This window comes from Hyla sarda, chromosome 1, assembly GCF_029499605.1.
Source record: "Hyla sarda isolate aHylSar1 chromosome 1, aHylSar1.hap1, whole genome shotgun sequence".
Lineage (NCBI taxonomy): Eukaryota > Metazoa > Chordata > Amphibia > Anura > Hylidae > Hyla > Hyla sarda.
This window is the reverse complement of record NC_079189.1, coordinates 43,414,466-43,436,349: the sequence shown is the minus strand read 5'-3', so window position 1 is coordinate 43,436,349 and position 21,884 is coordinate 43,414,466. Positions and strand designations below refer to the sequence as shown.

General features: G+C 47.1%; 1 protein-coding gene across 1 annotated transcript in view; it reads right to left on the bottom strand.

Annotated features, from left to right (window-relative positions):
* Positions 1-21,884, bottom strand: part of UVSSA (UV stimulated scaffold protein A) — a 90,251-nt gene that overhangs the window by 9,260 nt on the left and 59,107 nt on the right. The window contains exons 11-13 of the mRNA XM_056554822.1: positions 13,519-13,702; positions 11,599-11,710; positions 6,056-6,239 (exon numbers count right to left, since the gene is read on the bottom strand). Coding sequence (XP_056410797.1) covers positions 6,056-6,239; positions 11,599-11,710; positions 13,519-13,702 — 480 coding nt within the window. The remainder of the gene's footprint in view (positions 1-6,055; positions 6,240-11,598; positions 11,711-13,518; positions 13,703-21,884) is intronic.

Below are 21,884 nucleotides of genomic sequence, written 5' to 3'. Positions count from 1 at the left end.
AGGAAGGATCTGGCCTGAAAACAACCTTGTCCTGGATCACCAGAAACGGAGAACGGCAGGAAAAAGCTGACAATTCAGACACCCTCCGGATGGAGGTGATAGCAACAAGAAACGCCACCTTCCAAGAAAGGAGGCGGAGAGACACCTCTCCAAGGGGCTCAAAGGGAGCACCCTGAAGGGCACTCAGAACCAAATTCAAGTCCCAAGGGGGAGAGGGTGACCGATAAGGAGGAACAACGTGCGCCACTCCTTGAAGGAATGTCCGGACATGAGAATTAGAAGCCAGGGGCCGCTGGAAAAGAACAGCAAGGGCCGAAACCTGACCTTTAAGTGAACTGAGAGACATCCCCAGTTCCAAGCCTGACTGCAAAAAGGAGAGAAGACGGGGAACCGAGAAGGTTACCGGGAGAAGTCCTGAGCTTCACACCAACGAAAATAAGACCGCCATGTGCGGTGATAAATTCTTGAGGAGGAGGGCTTACGAGCCCTGAGCATGGTGTGAATGACTTGGGAAGAGAACCTGCGGGCCTTCAAAACCGCGGTCTCAACCGCCACACAGTCAAATGCAGCGACTGTAAATTGGGGTGGCAAAAAGGACCCTGAGAGAGCAGGTCCAGACGGAGCGGAAGGCGCAGTGGAGTGTCATCCAGGAGCCTGACTACGTCGGCGTACCATGACCTTCGGGGCCAATCTGGAGCTACCAGAATGGCGGGGATGTCCTCTGCTTTGAGCTTCCTCAGCACCCTGGGAAGGAGCGGAAGGGGAGGGAACAGATAGGGTAGGGCAAACCCCGCCCAAGGAATCACTAGGGCGTACACAGCCAGAGCCTGAGGGTCCCGGGACTTGGACACAAAAGGAAGGATCTTCCGATTGTGCCGGGACGCAAAGAGGTCCACGTCCGGAATGCCCCAGAGGTCGCAGAGTTGCGCGAAGACCTCTGGATGTAGGGACCACTCACCGGGGTCGGGTGAGGACCGACTGAGGAAGTCCGCATTCCAGTTGAGCACTCCCGGAATGTGAATTGCCGAAATGGCCGGAACCATGCTTTCCGCCCAGGTGAGAATCTTGGTCACCTCGGCCATGGCTGCCGAGCTGCAAGTGCCGCCCTGTCGATTTATGTACGCCACGACCGTGGCGTTGTCCGACTGGACATGTACAGGATGGGACTGAAGACGGGACTCCCAATGAAGAAGACAAAGAAGAATCGCCCGTAATTCCAATATATTTATCGGAAGAAGGGTCTCTCGGGGAGACCAGAGTCCCTGAACTGTCCAATCCCTGAACACGCCGCCCCAGCCTGACAGGCTGGCATCCGTTGTAACTACCTGCCAGTGAAGGGAAAGAAATGACCGCCCCGAAACGAAGGGGGGAGCAGAGCCACCAGAGTAGAGACTGACTGACACTGCGAGGGAGAACAATCTGACGATCGAGGGACAGAGGAGACCTGTTCCATTGAGAGAGAATCGCCAGTTGAAGGGGGTGGTAATGAAACAGGGAAAGGGTACGGCCTCCATAGTTGCCACCATCCGACCCAGGACTTCCATACAAGTGCAGATGGGGACTGAGACCTGGGTCCGAAGGGAGCGGACCCCCCGACAGAAGTGCCAGACGTTTGTCCAGCGGGAGAAAAATTCGGGCAGAGGCCGTGTCGAATCGAAGTCCCAGAAAGGTTAGAGACTGGGCAGGACGGAGGACTGACTTGTTCCGGTTGACCATCTACCCGAGGCGATCCAGAGTGTGGAGAGTGACGTCCAGACTCTCCAGAGTCTGGCCTGTGGTTGGAGCTTTGATGAGAAAGTCGTCCAGATAGGGTATCACCGAGACTCCCCTTGACCGTAACAGGCCCATCACTGGCGCAAGGATCTTTGTAAAGACCCGAGGAGCCGTGGCTAGACCATAGGGGAGGGCTACGGATTGAAAATGCCCCTCCGGAACCGCAAAGCTGAGGTACCGATGTTGGCCTGGAAATATTGGCACATGGAGGTAGGCATCCTTGATGTACACCAAGGAAAGGAACTCCCCTTGTTCCAGGGACGCCACCACCGAACGGAGAGATTCCATTCGGAAGTGGCGGATAAGAAGATGACAGTTGAGAGGCTTGAGGTCTAGGATTGGTCGCACCGAACCGTCCTTCTTGGGAACCACAAAAAGATTGGAATAGAAACCCCAAAACCGTTCCCCTGGCGGAACGGGAACGATAACCCCGAGACTGGATAAAGATAAAGATAAGCAGAGACTGGAGAGGCGCTCGAAAGTGCTTCGCCAGAGAAGGAGACCGGGGGGCCCGGGATCGAAAAAAGCGATCCCTGGGAAGGGAGGCGAATTCAATTCGGTAACTGTTGGACACCATGTCCTTGACCATAGAGTCATGAATGTGTGAGGTCCAGATGTCTCGAAAAAGTAAGAGATGACCTCCCACCCGAGAAGAAACCGCGGGTGGGGGCCTCACTTCATGCAGAAGTGGGTTTGCGGCTGCCTGATTTGGGCGCAAAACGGCCGGACCGGTTGGAGTCCGGCTTCCAAGACGGTCGTGCCCGGAATGAGGAAGCCTTCTTGTCCCGTGAGGGCGCCTGCTCGGACCCTTTGCTGGAGCCAGAGGTCCGAAAGGAAAAGGACTTCCTTTGGGAAGTAGGGCGAGCCTTATTTTGAGGTAACGAGGAACTCTTACCTCCCGTTGCCTCAGAGATAATCTCATCAAGGCGTTTGCCAAAAAGACAGCCACCCGTAAAAGGAAGCTCAGTGAGAGACCTTTTGGAAGCGGCATCCGCATTCCAAGCCTTAAGCCACATAGAGCGGCGGAGAGCCGCTAGGTGACTCACAGCAAAGGCAGAACAACGAGCTGACTGCATGGAAGCTGCGCACAGTAAGTCCCCAGCTTTAGAGCATTGGAGAGCCAGAGTAGATAGATCCTCTGGGGGGGATCCCGCTAAAATATCCTGATGGAGCTTTTGGCACCACTCTGACAGAGGCTTGGACACCCATGTCGAGGCGAAGATGAGAAGAAGAGAAAAGCCAGCTGCTTCAGAGGCAAACTTCGCTTAGGATTCCACCTTCTTGTCCGTGGGATCCTTGAAGGCAGCGGCATCTGCCAGAGGCAGTGTAGTCGCCTTAGAGATCCGGGAGATTGGTGGATCCACTGAGGGAGGGGAAACCACCTTAGTGACAAAGTTCTTGTCAAATGGATAACGTTCTTGAATCGTCTTGATTCCCGGAAACCTCTTGTCTGGATGTTTCCATGCAGATTCCAGAATGTCGTCAAAGTCAGCGTGAGAGCTAAACCTTTGAGGTGCTGGCTTAGAACGATGAAAGGATACTCCTGGAGTGACATCCGAAGATCCTGGGTCCTCTAAGTGGAAGGTGTCTCTTATGGCAGTCACCAATGAGTTCAACGTTTCAATTGAGTCCGAGCGGTCCTCTGAGTCCGATGCCGGCTCGGAAGCCTCATCCACCAGTTCACCAGGAGAATATGAACGAGTAGAGGCAGTCCTGGAAGGAGGGCGACCCTGACCGGGTACGCGGCTCTGGCGTGGCAGAGAACGTCCTCTGGAGGAGCAATGTTTGTGCCCAGATGACAGGGGGGGGGGGGGGCGTGCGGCTAGTGTGAGAAAAAAGGCCAGCCAATAGCAGAGGGGGGCGTGCCTGAAGCAGAGGCACTAACTAATTGTCCCCCTTCTGACTGAAAATCGCGCCCACGGCGCTGGTGGGAGGCTATTTGGCGCCTCAGAAGAGCTCCGACAGCCCTGTGGGCGGAGCTAAGGAAGGCCGAGAAGAAGCAGTAATGGCGCCCGCTCCTTGTCCAGAGCGCACATGTCAGCCGCATATGCGCTCGGGGGAACAGAGTGGGCGGCCGATACAGTCTCTGCCGGCGAAAGCGAAAGTAAGCCAGCGCAGAGAGCGCCCGTCCCGAACCAGCGCCGTGGCTGTCAGCCGCATATAAGGCGCTGGCGGAGAAAACGAAAGTAAACCGGCGCGGAGAGCGCCCAGCACGTACCAGCGCCTCGGCTTTCAGCCGCATATAAGGCGCTGCAGTCTAAACACCGTAACCACACAAACACACACTAGTGAAAAACATATGCCCCCTCAGATGCCACTGCTCCCCCAGAATAAAGGACCAGAATAAAAGCCCATCCCCAGTAAGCCAGCCTCATAACCTTAAAAGGTGGGCCAAAACTGGGGGTCTCCAGAAGTTGCAAGTGCGCACCTGAGGAGAAAAAGGGGGGGGGGGGGGGGAAAGTACTTACCTCAGTCAGAAGAACTTACCTAATGGAGTCTTCAGTGAAGTCTTCAGTCAGCTTAGTTACCTGCATCACGCCTGGCTGCTATGCGCGAGCGAGGCGAGCAGGGAAATAGGGCGACCCGGACCCATGAGGTACCAGACCAGGCGCTGACCGTTGGCGAGGGGGGGTGAACAGCGCATATACGCAATGTCTGTGCCCCCTTACTCGCAATGGGGAAACAGGGAACCGGGGTCCCTGAGTCCCCACCTGAAAAAAGAAAAAAAAAAGGAATTTAAAAAAAAACTAACACGTCCTTAAACTAGAAAAATAAAAAATCAGAAGACCTGGTCTGGAGAATTCCAGACCATGTCCACCTCCTTCAGACACTAAGCTTAAACTGATTAGCTCAGGGCCTGAAGGCGGGTATATCCTGCTGGGAGGAGCTGACTTTTTTTATTACCATAGTGTCACACCTCCAAGAGACAGCAGCATACACCCACGGCCTGTGTCCCCCAATGGAGCCAATAGAGAAACAATGGTTTATGTAGAGGACAGGAGCTTCTTCAGGGTCCTATACAGTACACACAGTGTCCCATATGGAGCCACCCTTACTTGGAGTCCAAAGGAGCAGCTAACCCTGGCACAGGTAAGGAGTAGTACAGAACATGTAGTTCCTCCCTGTACTGTAGGGGGCGCTACCAGACATCCAGTTAGTGCATGCACTTCAGTAATACAGGTGATTTACCAGTAAAATGTCCATTCTGATTGGTCAGTTCCTCCAGTTGTGACACATTTCACAGATCTGGACTGTCTGTAGCATTGTATGTTGAGTCTGGTTTCAAGTTACAATGGTAGAGAAAAAAACATTGTATGTTGAATATTCTGTGCAGATTTTCCATAGTTTGAACGTACTCTTAAAGGGTATTCCAGCCCCAATAAACGTATCCTTTATCCACAAGATAGAGGATAAGTGTTTGATCGTGGAGTTCCGTCCTATGGGACCCCACGTGATCTAAGGAATGAGACCCTGACACTCCCTGCTGCACGGAGTGATGTACTTGGGTATCTCTGGTGCTCCCATAGACAATGCATGGAGCGTGTGCCGACACACTGCTCAATGCTGCATGGAAAGCCTTGGCCTCGTTCTGAAGATGGCAGGGGGTCACAAAGGTTTTAGGGGCTGGAATATAATGAGGTGACCATATAATACACTAACATGATGAGTTCTCTAGAGCAGTGGTCTTTCGAGATGAGCGAACTTACAGTAAATTCGATTCGTCACAAACTTCTCGTCTCGACAGTTGATGACTTATCCTGCATAAATTAGTTCAGCTTTCAGGTGCTCCCGTGGGCTGAAAAAGGTGGATACAGTCCTAGGAGACTCTTTCCTAGGACTGTATCCATCTTTTCCAGCCCACCGGAGCACCTGAAAGCTGAACTAATTTATGCAGGATAAGTCATCAACTGCCGAGACGAGAAGTTCGTGACGAATCGAATTTACTGTAAGTTCGCTCATCTCTAGTGGTCTTCAACCTGCGGACCTCCAGATGTTGCAAAACTACAATTCCCAGCATGCCCGGACAGCCGATGGCTGTCCGGGCATGCTGGGAGTTGTAGTTTTGCAACATCCGGAGGTGCGAAGGTTGAAGACCAGTGCTCTAGAGGAAGAAACCCTCTTAGTAACTGCTCTGACTTAAAGGTTCTAAATGGAGAATCCTTTAGTTGTGTAATTCATAAGACAGACGCCCCCTTTAAATAATAGGAATCTGCAGGGGACGCAGACGCTGGAACGGCAGTGTATTTGGTGGCTTGTATGAGAACTATGGAAGTATTCTTACGTGTTAAACACTTTCTTCTCCAGACGAGAGCGGGTCGTATTGGCTTTCTGCTTCAGGTCCGTCAGGTTTGGATACTTTTTCTTCTTTCCTTTCTTTTTCTGGCCTTTCTTGAAACACTTGGATGATCCAAGATCTTCCCCGGTAGCTTCCTCAATCGCTCGCATCAGTTCAGGATCTCTCCAATCTTAAAATAAACATAATAAAGTTAAAAAAAATATCTATTTATCTATATAGCACAAGAAAAAAGCAGCAGCACTTTTCTTTAAAATGTCCATAAAGTGCACAGAGTTAGAGGCCTAGTTCCGAGAGATTCAATGCAGTACTCCAGACAAGGTAAACGTGAAAAAGATTTATTCCATCAAAATGAGTAGCAGCGACATTTCTACTCACTCCGGAGCTTGAGAAAAACTCAGGAGTGAGTCCAAACGTTGCTGCTACATTTTGATGGAATACATTTTTTTCACGTTTACTAGAGATGAGCGAACTTACAGTAAATTAGATTCGTCACGAACTTCTCGGCTCGGCAGTTGATGACTTATCCTGCGTAAATTAGTTCAGCTTTCAGGTGCTCCGGTGGGCTGGAAAAGGTGGATACATTCCTAGGAAAGAGTCTCCTAGGACTGTATCCACCTTTTCCAGCCCACGGGAGCACCTGAAAGCTGAACTACTTTATGCAGGTTAAGTCATCAACTGCCGAGCCGAGAAGTTCCTGACGAATCGAATTTACTGTAAGTTCGCTCATCTCTAATTTTTACCTTATCTGCAGTACTGCATTGAATCTCTATTTTTTTTGTATATATGTATACACACACACACACACATACACACAAACATATATATATATATATATATATATATATATATATATTCATGCAGGGAATGTTTTTGTTATTTGTAAATACATGTTTTGTGTGTATGTATGTACAGACAGACGAGGACCTTTCCCTTGGATAACAGCATATATATATATATATATATATAAACACACACAGTACAGACCAAAAGTTTGGAAACACCTTCTCATTCAGAGTTTTCTTTATTTTCATGACTATGAAAATTGTAGATTCACGCTGAAGGCATCAAAACTATGAATTAACACATGTGGAATTATATACATAACAAAAAAGTGTGAAACAACTGAAAATATGTCATATTCTAGGTTCTTCAAATTAGCCACCTTTTGCTTTAATGCTTTCATTTGCACACTCTTGGCATTCTCTTGTTGAGCTTCAAGAGGTAGTCACCTGAAATGGTTTTCACTTCACAGGTGTGCTGGTGTGGAGGAGGAGGTGTGATGGTGGGGGGGTGCTTTGCTGGGGACACTGTTGGGGATTCATTCAAAATTGAAGGCATACTGAACCAGCATGGCTACCACAGCATCTTGCAGCGGCATGCTATTCCATCCGGTTTGCGTTTAGTTGGACCATCATTTCTTTTTCAACAGGACAATGACCCAAACACACACCTCCAGGCTGTGTAAGGGCTATTTGACCAAGAAGGAGAGTGATAGGGTGCTGCGCCAGATGACCTGGCCTCCACAGTCACCGGACCTGAACCCAATCGAGATGGTTTGGGGTGAGCTGGACCGCAGAGTGAAGGCAAAAAGGGCCAACAAGTGCTAAGCATCTCTGGGAACTCCTTCAAGACTGTTGGAAGACCATTTCAGGTGACTACCTCTTGAAGCTCATGAAGAGAATGCCAAGAGTGTGCAAAGCAGTAATCAAAGCAAAAGGTGGCTAGAACCTAGAATATGACATATTTTCAGTTATTTCACACTTTTTTGTTATGTATATAATTCCACATGTGTTAATTCATAGTTTTGATGCCTTCAGTGCGAATCTACAATTTTCATAGTCATGAAAATAAAGAAAACTCTGAATGAGAAGGTGCGTCCAAACTTTTGGTCTGTACTGTATGTATATATATATCTATATATATACATACACACACATACATATACACACATACATACACACCTATCATAATATTAAAATAAAACGGAAATAATGTTTCAACAGACTAATAATATTTTAATATTTGCACAAATTACACTAGAGTAGGTGAGGCGGTCTTGTTCTGCCGACAATCTTTTAGGTTTCCAATTACCATAAAGTGTCTTACCAGAATTTGGAGGGTTATCCCAGCCCCTAAAAGAGTATCCCCTATCCACAGGACAAGGATCGTATCGCTGGGGTCCCAGAGGTCGGATCTCTAGTATGGGTTCCCCGCTGAACAGAGCTGTAGGTTAGCACATGCCGCATTTATTATCTATGAGAACTGGACATACCCAAGAAAACTCCCGGGTGACTCCGGTGCCTCCACAGACAATGCATTCAGCATGTGCCAACTCACATTGAGCAGAGAAAGTAAGGTCCCCATTAAGTAGATACTGTTTTAGGGGCCTGAGTACCTCTTTAATACCAAGAGGCACCTGCTATATTATAATTTATGAACTGGTAAGTAGTTAGAAATTCTATCTGACTTTACTGTATATGCATCTAGGAAAGCTGGTGACAACTACTATGGCTGCCATTACCAGAGGCACCACTTAGCTACCCTAAAATGAATGGTAAATCTAGCTAATATAAAAATGTCTATGGAGTGGGAGGAGGGAGCTCCATCCACCAGCTCTAGGAGAACTGCAAATTAGAGATGAAGCCTGTAGAACAGAAATCTGCTAAAAATACCATATAAAAGTTATAAAATGGCCAGAAATAATGCTGCTCCTCATGTATACACACAGGGCAGCTGATCCTGAAAAGTCACGCTTTAAAGGGAACCTGTTACGCGTTTCATGCTGCCCAAACAGCGGGCAGCATAAATCAGGTGCAGCGAACGCAATCCCGGGACACTATGAATCACTCTTCAGATATACCATAGTTTAAAAAAAACATCTGGGACACAGGTAGGTAGTCATTGGGATTAGTAATTGCGGCTGCTCCCTCACTTCATAAACCTAATACTATCAATATGTCTGTGATAGTCCCAACCAGTGTGCTCCCAGCTGTTGCAAAACTCCCAACACTGGTCTATACATAAGGGTATCCCATATCTTGTAACCTCATCAGTCGGGATAATAGCGCATCTGCAAATAGGGGTCAGGGGACCCCCATTTTCCTTACATGTGTTGTTACTGTACAGTTTTCAGAGCACCTGTGTGATATCTTAAAAATGGCAAGGACTGAATACACAAGGTATATTGTACAATTGTATAATTTTTCATGGCCTTGACAATGACGGGAGTGTAAAATCCACTCATATAACTACACATCTTCTTGAGTTGAATCCTCATCACTGCTTCCAGGACTAGTGCAAGACCAAATCAGAGCCGGCAATGAGATATGGGGGATTAAGGGGCCTCGTGTAAAGCAGTTTACCTCGCAGAAATAATAAGGCGTCACAGTTTAGTAAGCGAGCGGACAAAGCGATTGTTTAAACACAAGGAAGGAATACCGCCATTCAGGGCTGATAAAATGACCGCTTGAGTCAAATGAAGGAGCAATTTAAAAGCTTTTCAGAAAAAAAAAAAAATCAATAAAGTGCCAGCTTTTTTTTTAAGCTCTGATGGGGTCCAAAACCTCTTTTGTGTATTGTTACTGAAATTTAGTGGCTGGGGAAAGAAAATGACACAGTTTGCGGGTAGCCGTGGGGAATCGATACTGTAGTTAGTGAAAAGATGCTATTTCACAAGTGACTGGCTCAGGTACGGCCTCCGCTGGATTGTCCTCATACCTGGCCGGTTAACAAGCGGTCCTCCTCGCCGGCGACACGAGAAATAGCCACTTAATTTGCTTTAGTATTTGAAGCCGCTGGAAATGATGAACACTGCAGATTAACAGGTCAGAGCAATCAGTTCTAAACCACAGGGGTCAGCTGGAGGGGGGCCGGGAGAATGTGGTCAGGGCCCAAGCATCTAATACCTTCCTGGACACACAGAATGAAACTTTGTAATGAACTAGAGAAAAAGGACTCGGTGGTAAAAAGAAAACAAAAAACAAAACAAAAAACAAAACCAACAATACACAATATACACTACTCAGATAAAACATTAAAACTATCTGCTGCCCCTGTCCCAGATATCTAATGTCCTCACCTTAGTACATAAGGCCTTTAACCTTTCTATTAATACTTTATAAAAAATGTTTAGCTCCTTTTTTATAGAAATAATGGCTTATAAAGAAGACCACTAGGAGTCCCCATACTATTCAGAACATGACCGTGTCAGCCTGTAGCATCATCTTTGTCCCATCTGAGGACAGGACTTGCACTCCTCTGTGCTCACTTCTGTCCTGTCAATCAGACAGCAGGCATGAAAACAGAGAGGGGACCGGGCAACAGAGCAGCCTGCAGTAATTGGATGAAGAGGCCCAGCACAGCAGACTCAGGAAGGAAGTGAATGCATGGTGAGTGAGGGCGGGCTCAGTGCTTGCCTCGGACATGTCCCTTCCTAAGCAGTGGAAGTTGGAATAAGTGAGCAGCAGATCAGAGGGATTTCTGAGCCAAATACAGAAGCTAGACATAAAAGACATGTAGATAATCTGCATGACCTAGTGAGTAACACACACACATATATATATATATATATATATATAGATGAGAAATTTGTGGAGCAGCACACCCAGGTAAAAGTAGAAAATGGTGGTGTGAGGCCACAGAAACGTTGCCTGTATTTTCTGGAATAAATCACTTCCTTGCACTTTAAGTTGGTGTGCTGCAGTTGCCTTCTATTATACCTATATATATATATATATATATATATATATATGCATTATGTTTTTCTGTGATATGACTGATATACTTTAATGATATTATGCACATGGAGAATTTGTTTTCTACACTCCATGACTCTTATGACTGCTTTTCTTTCATTCCTCTTTCTCTACATGTTGTGGGCTTGTTGTGGGCTTAGACTCCATAGCTCTTCACCTGTGGTCTTCAAACTGTGGACCTCCAGCTAATGCAAAACTACAGTTGTAGTTGTAGTTTTGTAACAGCTGAAGGACCATAGTTTAGAGACCACTACTCTATACAAAGGGATCAGACACCCACGAGTTCCCTTCCTACCTCATCCACACTCCTATTCCTCTTCACCACTTTTTCCCCCTTTTCTCTATCACCTCCCTTTACCTTCTCTCATCTTCTACCTGTTGCCCTCTCTCTTTCTTTAGTGCTCAACAGAGGCCCGCACTTAGTATAAATCCCAGATGGGCCTCCGGCATGATATTTTGCTGGAAGTTGTAGTTTTGCAACAGCTGGAGGTCCAGAGTTTGGAGATCATGACCATGGCCGCACGAACCCAGCGTTCAGAACGCCAGGGTGCCCACACGGATATCGAGGGGGGTCCCAGCAGCCGAACCTCTGCCATCAGACATTGTATCCCCTATCCTTTGTATTGGGGATAAGATGTTTATGGTAGGAGTACCCCTTTAAGGTGCTATCCTAGAGGAGTAATGTAGTTCTGGAGGAGTTGGAAGAACAGCTACAAATACTGTAACATGCCATAAAGAGGTTCGAAAAAACACCTGCAAAAAAAAGGTACAAACCTTGTTCCTTGGCCTCTTTATCAAGTTTCTCCTTTACTTCTCTCTCCCGATCCTCGGGATTTACTGGCACTCCAAGCTCATCTCGTGGGATTATCTTCCCATGGAAAGGACACTTGAACAGCAAAAACAATGTGAAAGGAGAAGGTAATAGTAAGGCTCTGTTATTCAACATACAATATTACTAGAGATGAGCGAACTTACAGTAAATTCGATTCGTCACGAACGTCTCGGCTCGGCAGTTGATGACTTATCCTGTATAAATTAGTTCAGCTTTCAGGTGCTCCCTGGAAAAGGTGGATACATTCCTAAGAGACTCTTTCCTAGGACTGTATCCACCTTTTCCAGCCCACCGGAGCAACTGAAGGCTGAACTAATTTACGCAGGATAAGTCATCAACTGCCGAGCCGAGAAGTTTGTGACGAATCGAATTTACTGTAAGTTCGCTCATCTCTAAATATTACTACTAATTCAATGAGCTAATAAAATGCTTGCCAGACCCTTGTCCCAGTACGTTCACACAGGCCCTAAACAGCTTAGTGTCACTACCCAAAAACCCATTCCCATGTCACTTGTTTTTAATCAGGGTTCCATGTGTTTTGGCCTGTGCAAACCACCCTGAGCCTTGTTCGAAGCTAAGCTTGACTGCTATAATTGTCAATATGTCAACATGAAGAAGATTACACATAAAAAAAAAACTTAAGAGTTCAAAAAAAAAAATACAAAAAATAAAATGACTACAACACTGAAAAAAATTAGATACAAAAAAAAATGATATGCAAAAAAAATAAAATAAAACTTGTCTCTTCTTTTCATTAGGGTTCAGCGTGTTTTGTGCCTGTGTGAAGAAGTCTTAGTTGCTTTTTCTGAGCTACGCTTTACCGCTATGAATGTCAACATACAAACAAAATGAGATCACATGAAAAAGGACTAAAAGAATACAAAAAATGTTTTTTTTATACAAATATAAAATAAAAACAGAAGATTATAAAATAAGAATAAAAATATATACAGTGGTCCCTCAACATACGATGGTAATCCGTTCCAAATGAACCATCGTTTGTTGAAACCATCTTATGTTGAGGGATCTGTGTAATGTAAAGTATAGGACAGTGGTCTACAACCTGCGGACCTCCAGATGTTGCAAAACTACAACACCCAGCATGCCCGGACAGCCGTTGGCTGTCCGGGCATGCTGGGAGTTGTAGTGTTGCAACATCTGGAGGTCCGCAGGTTGAAGACCACTGGTATTGGAGGTTGTACTCACCTGTCCCCGCCGCTCCGGACCGTCACTGCTCGTCACCGCTGCCCGGGATGTCGCCTTCCATCGCTGTCGCCGCGTCCCCGAGGTGTCCCCACCGCTCCGGCAAGGCCTCTGCTTCCCCGGCATCCTCGCTCACCGGCGACGCCATCACGTCGCTACACACGCCGCTCCTATTGGATGACGGGACGGTGTGCGTGGCGACGTGATGACGACGATGGAGAGAGCCGACGATGCAGGGGATCCCGAAGAGGACGTGCCGGAGCCCCGAGGACAGGTAAGTGATCGTCAGCGGACCACACGGGGCACCGTAAATGGCTATCCGGTGTCAGCTGAAGCAGTCTGCGCTGCAGGATAGCCGTTTATGCGATGGCCCCGACATACAAAAGCATCATATGTTGATGCTGCCTTCAACATGCGATGGTCTCTGAGAGACCATCGTATGTTGAAATTATCGTATGTCGGGGCCATCGTAGGTCGGGGGTCACTGAATATACATGACATATGAAAATGAATAAACTACCTAAAAATTATGTACAATAAAATCAGAATATAAAAAAAATAAAATAAAATGTAAAACCCTAAACTGAACATAGACAATTAGGGTAATACCAGGTGACTCCAGTACAATGTTTTGCCCACCATCGGGCATGCATACCCACCTTTATCCTGTCTTGCCTCTCACACAGAGACCCATTGGACAGTGGTGCCCGGCACTTGTGTTTCACTGGCTCAAACTTGCCCGAGAATGTGATGTATCTGGTTTTTAACATGGCCTCCACTTCTTTATTCTCCACTTCCTCTTCAAACTCACTGGAAGCCCAGAATCGATGCTGGGAACTGACTCTGTGTTAAGGAAACAAAAAAGCCTAAGCCTCGCACTCACAAACCCTCACAGTACGTATACACAACATGAAGGTGTTTTAGCTCTATGTCTGCACTGTGAATCAAGGAGAGTAGGTTAAACACCTATAGTCTATACATTATAACAGTAGCAACATCTTTAAAAGGTGCTGGGGTCCATTATCAGTCATCACATGCAGCAGCGGGCCGACACTGGAGCAATGTAGCCATGGGGAGAATCCCTTATAGAGAGCTCATAGTCTGAACTACAACTCCCAGCACGCTAGGACAGTCATTGGCTGTCCGGGCATGCAGGGAGTTGTAGTTTTGCCACAGTTGGAGGCACCTTGGTTGGGAAACACTGATCTACCAGATTATTACATCTATTCCACTACATCTGTAAGATAACAACTCTGCTCAGCTACATCTATAAGAGGACAACTCTGCTCCGCTACATCACTAAGAGGACAACTCTGCTCCGCTACATCTATAAGAGGACAACTCTGCTCCATAACATCACTAAGAGGACAACTCTGCTCAGCTACATCACTAAGAGGACAACTCTGCTCAGCTACATCACTAAGAGGACAACTCTGCTCCGCTACATCTATAAGAGGACAACTCTGCTCCATAACATCACTAAGAGGACAACTCTGCTCAGCTACATCACTAAGAGGACAACTCTGCTCAGCTACATCACTAAGAGGACAACTCTGCTCAGCTACATCTGTAACATGACAACTCTGCTCAGCTAGATCTGTAAGATAACAACTCTGCTCTGCTAAATCACTAAAAGGACAACTCTGCTCAGCTACATCATGAAGAGGACAACTCTGCTCCGTAACATCCCTAAGAGGACAACTCTGCTCCGCTACATCACTAAGAGGACAACTCTGCTCAGCTAAATCACTAAAAGGACAACTCTGCTCCGCTACATCACTAAGAGGACAAGTCTGCTCAGCTACATCTGTAAGAGGACAACTCTGCTCCGCTATATCTGTAACATGACTCTGTGACATAACTCTGCTCAGCTACATCTATAAGAGGACAACTCTGCTCCGCTACATCACTAAAAGGACAACTCTGCTCTGCTACATCATGAAGAGGAAAACTCTGCTTCGTAAAAACATCACTAAGAGGACAACTCTGCTCCGCTACATCTGTAACATGACTGTGACATAACTCTGCTCAGCTACATCACTAAGAGGACAACTCTGCTCCGCTACATCACTAAGAGGACAACTCTGCTCCGCTACATCTGTAACATGACAACTCTGCTCAGCTACATCTATAAGAGGACAACTCTGCTCAGCTACATCTAAAAGAGGACAACTCTCCTCCACTACATCTAAAAGAGGACAACTCTGCTCAGCTACATCTGTAAGAGGACAACTCTGCTCCGCTACATCTGTAAGAGGACAACTCTGCTCCGCTACATCACTAAGAGGACAACTCTGCACCGCTACATCTATAAGAGGACAACTCTGCTCCGCTACATCTATAAGAGGACAACTCTGCTCCGCTACATCTATAAGAGGACAACTCTGCTCCGCTACATCTATAAGAGGACAACTCTGCTCCGCTACATCTATAAGAAGACAACTCTGCTCCGCTAAATCACTAAGAGGACAACTCTGCTCCGCTAAATCACGAAGAGGACAACTCTGCTCCGCTACATTACTAAGAGGACAACTCTGCTCCGCTACATCACTAAGAGGACAACTCTGTTCTGCTACATCACTAAGATGACAACTCTGCTTCAATACATCACTAAGGAGGACAACTATGCTCCGCTACATCTATAAGAGGACAACTCTGCTCCGCTAGACCTGTAAGAGGACAACTCTGCTCCGATACATCACTAAGAGGACAACTCTGCTCCGCTACATCTGTAACATGACAACTCTGCTCAGCTACATCTATAAGAGGACAACTCTGCTCAGCTACATCTATAAGAGGACAACTCTGCTCCACTAAATCACTAAGAGGACAACTCTGCTCCGCTAAATCACTAAGAGGACAACTCTGCTCCGCTAAATCACTAAGAGGACAACTCTGCTCCGCTAAATCACTAAGAGGACAACTCTGCTCCACTAAATCACTAAGAGGACAACTCTGCTCCGCTAAATCACTAAGAGGACAACTCTGCTCCGCTACATCACTAAGAGGACAACTCTGCTTCAATACATCACTAAGGAGGACAACTCTGCTCCGCTACATCTATAAGAGGACAACTCTGCTGCGCTACATCACTAAGGAGGAAAACTCTGCTGCGCTACATCACTAAGAGGACATCTCTGCTGCGCTACATCTGTAAGAGGACAACTCTGCTGCGCTACATCTGTAAGAGGACAACTCTGCTGCGCTACATCTGTAAGAGGACAACTCTGCTGCGCTACATCTGTAAGAGGACAACTCTGCTGCGCTACATCTGTAAGAGGACAACTCTGCTGCGCTACATCTGTAAGAGGACAACTCTGCTGCGCTACATCTGTAAGAGGACAACTCTGCTGCGCTACATCTGTAAGAGGACAACTCTGCTGGCTACATCTGTAAGAGGACAACTCTGCTGCCCTACATCACTAAGAGGACAACTCTGCTGCACTACATCACTAAGAGGACAACTCTGCTGCACTACATCACTAAGAGGACAACTCTGCTACGCTACATCACTAAGAGGACAACTCTGCTACGCTACATCACTAAGAGGACAACTCTGCTGCGCTATATCACTAAGAGGACAACTCTGCTGCGCTACATCTGTAAGAGGACAACTCTGCTCCGCAACATCACTAAGAGGAGAACTCTGCTCTGCTACATCACTAAGGAGGACAACTCTGCTGCTCTACATCTGTAAGAGAACAACTCTGCTGCGCTACATCTGTAAGAGGACAACTCTGCTGCGCTACATCTGTAAGAGGACAACTCTGCTGCGCTACATCTGTAAGAGGACAACTCTGCTGCGCTACATCTGTAAGAGGACAACTCTGCTGCGCTACATCTGTAAGAGGACAACTCTGCTGCGCTACATCTGTAAGAGGACAACTCTGCTGGCTACATCTGTAAGAGGACAACTCTGCTGCCCTACATCACTAAGAGGACAACTCTGCTGCACTACATCACTAAGAGGACAACTCTGCTGCACTACATCACTAAGAGGACAACTCTGCTACGCTACATCACTAAGAGGACAACTCTGCTACGCTACATCACTAAGAGGACAACTCTGCTGCGCTATATCACTAAGAGGACAACTCTGCTGCGCTACATCTGTAAGAGGACAACTCTGCTCCGCAACATCACTAAGAGGAGAACTCTGCTCTGCTACATCACTAAGGAGGACAACTCTGCTGCTCTACATCTGTAAGAGAACAACTCTGCTGCGCTACATCTGTAAGAGGACAACTCTGCTGCGCTACATCTGTAAAATGACAACTCTGCTGCGCTACATCTGTAAGAGGACAACTCTGCTGCGCTACATCTGTAAGAGGACAACTCTGCTCTATCACTAAGATGACAACTCTGCTCTGCTACATCACTAAGAGGACAACTCTGCTCCGCTACATTACTAAGGAGGACAACTCTGCTCCGCTACATTACTAAGGAGGACAACTCTGCTCCGCTACATTTGTAAGATGACAACTCTGCTCCGCTACATCTGTAAGAAGACAACTCTGCTCTGCTACGTCACTAAGATGACAACTCTGCTCCGCTACATCACTAAGATGACAACTCTGCTCCACTACATCACTAAGAGGACAACTCTGCTCCACTACAACTGTTAGAGATGTAGTTGAGCAGAGTTGTCATCTTAACAGATGTAGCGGAGCAGAGTTGTCATCTTAGTGACGTAGCGGAGCAGAGTTGTCATCTTAGTAATGTAGCGGAGCAGAGTTGTCATCTTACAGATCTAGCTGAGCAGAGTTTTCATCTTAGAGATGTAGCTGAGCAGAGTTGTCATCTTAAGATGAAAACTCTGCTCAGCTAGATCTGTAAGATGACAACTCTGCTCCGCTACATTACTAAGATGACAACTCTGCTCCGCTACGTCACTAAGAGGACAACTCTGCTCCGCTACATCTGTAACATGACAACTCAGCCATGAAACTGCAGATTAAATACATATCTGTTACATCTAGAACAGGGTTTCCAACCAGTGTGCCTCCTGCTGTCGCAAAACTACAACTCCCAGCGCGCACGAACAGCCGAAGGCTGTCCGGGCACGCTGGGAGTTGTAGTTTTGCATTTCATTGTCGGCCTCAAACAAATTTTCTGCACCAACAAAATGTGGCAATGACTAACAAGCGTGAGGTGTGTGGATGCCGGCCATAGATGTATGTATTATGCCGTCACTGCCCCAGCCTGACATAAGTTTAGCTACAAATTCATCTCGTCCAGAAAGCAATTAAACAACACAAGGATGTGGTAAATTGCGCTCCGGCTGAGATAACCTCACCGTGCCGGAGATGTGAACACAAAACGGCTAAGCCACCGCTCAATGTATGTTCTTACAGCTGTCAGCGGCCAGGAAGGCTGATATGTGACATGAATGAAACGTGCACATGAATATGTGTCAGTGTGAGGCCATCTAGTGGTGACCTTTCATGTACTGCACGGTAAAACAATACCAGACACATCCTCTGGACAAGAAAGGCGCCGTATCCTTGGCAGATACAATAAACACTCAGAGGTCTTGTGGAGTCCAGCCCTTAAAGCAGTACTCGAGCGGAAAATAACTCATCCCCTATCCAGAGGGGGGGTCCGATCACTGGGACCCCCTGCTATCTCCGGGACCCCGGCGCTTTCAGTAAGGAGCACGTGCTCCCCTCATTTGTATGGGAGCACGGAAAAGACCCGGGAGCTGAGAAACACGTGCTCCTCACTGAGTGCCGGGTTCCGTCCCTGTGATCGCGGGGGGGGGGGGGGGGGGGGGGGCCCAAGTGCTCAGACCTCCCAGGATCAGCTACTAAAGTTATTTTTTGCCAGAGATCTCCTTTAAAGGGGTCAGAGCTGTTTCGGTGGCACAACGGGGACACAACATTAGGCAGGTGGTTTTAACGTTATGGTTGTTCATTGTAACCTTCATGGCTAGCACTGTTATGGGGCACAGAGTGGTTGGCACTGTGGCTGGCACTGTTATGGGGGAAGGGGGGATGGCACTTTATGGCTGGTACCATTATGGGGGGGGGGGCACTTTGTGGCTGGCACCGATACGGCGTGGGGGGGCAACTTTGTGGCTGGCACCTTGTTGGGGGGGGTTGGCGGATTTGTGGCTGGCTCCGTTATGGGGGGGCACTAAGTGGGGGACACTGGTATGGGGGCATTAGGTGGTTGCCATGGCAGGCACCGGTATGGGGGCGCCGTGGCAGGCAACGATATGGGAGCACCGTGGCAGGCAACGATATGGGGGCACCGTGGCAGGCAACCCTATGGGGGCATCGTGGCAGGCAACCCTATGGCGGCATCGTGGCAGGCAACCCTATGGGGGCACCGTGGCAGGCAACCCTATGGGGGCACCGTGGCAGGCAACCCTATGGGGGCACCGTGGCAGGCAACCCTATGGGGGCACCGTGGCAGGCAACCCTATGGGGGCACCGTGGCAGGCAACCATATGGGGGCACCCGTAGTGTAGTTGGCACTTTAATAAGGGGGGGGGGGGCACTGTGTGGCTCGTACTCTTTTGAAAGGCCTTGTGTTGCTGGCACTGGTATGGGGGAAATCATTGTACGAGTTTAACCCCTTTAGGACTCAGCCCATTTGGGCCTTAAGGACTCACAGACTAGTATGAAAGCTTGTTTTTTGCGCGACCAGTTGTCCTTTGTAATGCCATCACTCACTTTACCATAAAATGTATGGCGCAACCAAAAAAATACTATTTGTGTGGGGAAATTAAAAAGAAAACCGCAATTTGGCCAATTTTGGAAGGTTTAGTTTTCACGCCGTACAATTTACGGTAAAACTGACATGTGTTCTTTATTCTTTGGGTCAATATGAGTAAAATGATACCCATGATTATATACTTTTCTATTACTGTTTCGCTTAAAAAAAATCAAACTGTTTAACCAAATTAGTACGTTTAAAATCCCCCTATTTTGAAGACCTATAACTTTTTCATTTTTCCGTATAAGCGGCGGTATGAGGGCTCATTTTTTGTGCCGTGATCTGTACTTTTTATTGATACCATATTTGCTCATATAAAACTTTTTATACTATTTTTTATAAAAAAAAATTCGGAATAAAATGTTATAAAAAAAGAAGCTATTTTGGACTTTTTTCTTTTTTTACGTTCACGCCGTTCACCGTACGGTATCATTAATTATACTTTTTATTTTTTACACTTTTTGGGGGTGAAATATGGAAAATGGGACAATTTACATTTTTATTGGGGGAGGGGGGTTTTCACATTTTTTTAAACTTTATTTTTTAACTTTTATTACTTTAATTTTTACACTTTAATAGTCCCCATAGGGAACTATTTATAGCAATCATTCGATTGCCAATACTGTTCAGTGATATGTATAGGACACAGCACTGATCAGTATTATCGGTCATCTTCTGCTCTGGTCTGCTCGATTGCAGACCAGAGCAGAAGACCCGTGGAATGCAGCGGAGGCAGGTGAGGGGAGCTCCGTCTGCCATGCTGGATGATCAGATCGCCGCGACAGCGCTGTGGGTGATCCGATCATCCATTTTAGTGTCCGCGATGCTGCAGAAGCCGTGATCTGTATTGATCACGGCATCTGAGGGGTTAATGGCAGACATCCGCGCGATCGCGGATGTCCGCCATTACGGGCGGGTCCCTGGCTGCTATGAACAGCCGGGACCTGCAGCACATGACGCGAGCATCGCTCTGATGCTCGCGCTTATGCATAGGACGTAAATGTACGTCCTGGTGCGTTAAGTACCAGCTCAACAGGACGTACATTTATGTCCTGTGTCGTTAGGGGGTTAAGCAACTCAAAAGGAGAAAAACAGACATAACTCAAAAATAGTTCCCGACCCCTATAAATATGTTTTATAAAATTAATCTGCACAGAATTTTGAAACTTGTTTACATTAAATATATTGCAACCATGCAGAAAATAATATTTTTTGGCTTTCTTCTCTGGAAAATCTCCCCATCTATCGCTGCATCTTTCGGGGCAGTAAACTGGTGGCTGGAAGTAAATTATGTTTTGTTAGTTTGGCAGATGTGTAGTAATAAGCTGCGCGGTTCAGAGGTGTGCCCTCTATTTTATGGCGAGGCATAAAAGTGAAGGCGTACAGCACGCACACGACAGCCGCTGAAATATGCTTTTGATTTCACCTGTGACTTGAATAAGTCAGCTGTAAAATAAAAAGCGGTGAGCCTCAGACAAGTGCCAGCCAAGGGGGGGAACAAACGCTATGCCCCTTCTACAACTGAAGTGTACCATGGGCATGAGCAAACACTACCGTTTCCAAAAGAGAAAGATGTATATATATGACTTTATGTATATATAGGAGCTCCTCTCCTATAGGTATCGGTCAACCCTTAAAATATAACTAAAGATATCAGCCAAACCAGAGTCACAGCCCTGGAGGAAGTTGTGTAGTTCTTTCCAGTTAGACACAGTGCACTCTGCTGCCACCTCTGACTGTGTCAGGAACTGTCCAGAGTCTCTTGTGCCTGAAGTGAATGGAGCAGCAGAGCGCATGTTCGCCCACCACTCCATTCATCACCTATAAGACTGAAGATAGCCGAGTACAGAGCTTTGCTACCTTTAGAAGTCCCACAGATAAAAAGTGAATAAAGTAGCAACTGAGCATTCACTCCGGGAACAAGGGAACCCCATTCTTGTAACCAGTGAGGTTCTTAGTGGCTATACCCCCCACCAATCACATACTTATTACCTATACTTTGAATTGGTAATGACATTCAATCCAATGATAACCCCTTTACGCTCTACAAATCATCTCTCCCTAAGGCAGAGCTTTCCTAACTATGTGCTTCAACACATTATTGTGTCGACGGCAGTCTCCAGGGGTGACATGGGATCATTCCATTTACACCCAACGTCTGCCTGGTACCACCTGTTAGTTGGCGGTGTGGAAGACCACAAAGGCAAGGTAAGGGAGCCACACAGAAGGGTGCAGGTGTAGCAGGGCCGGCTGTATGGCCAGGCAGCAGGCCCTGAAGTGACCTGTATCTTCTGGATCTCGCCCT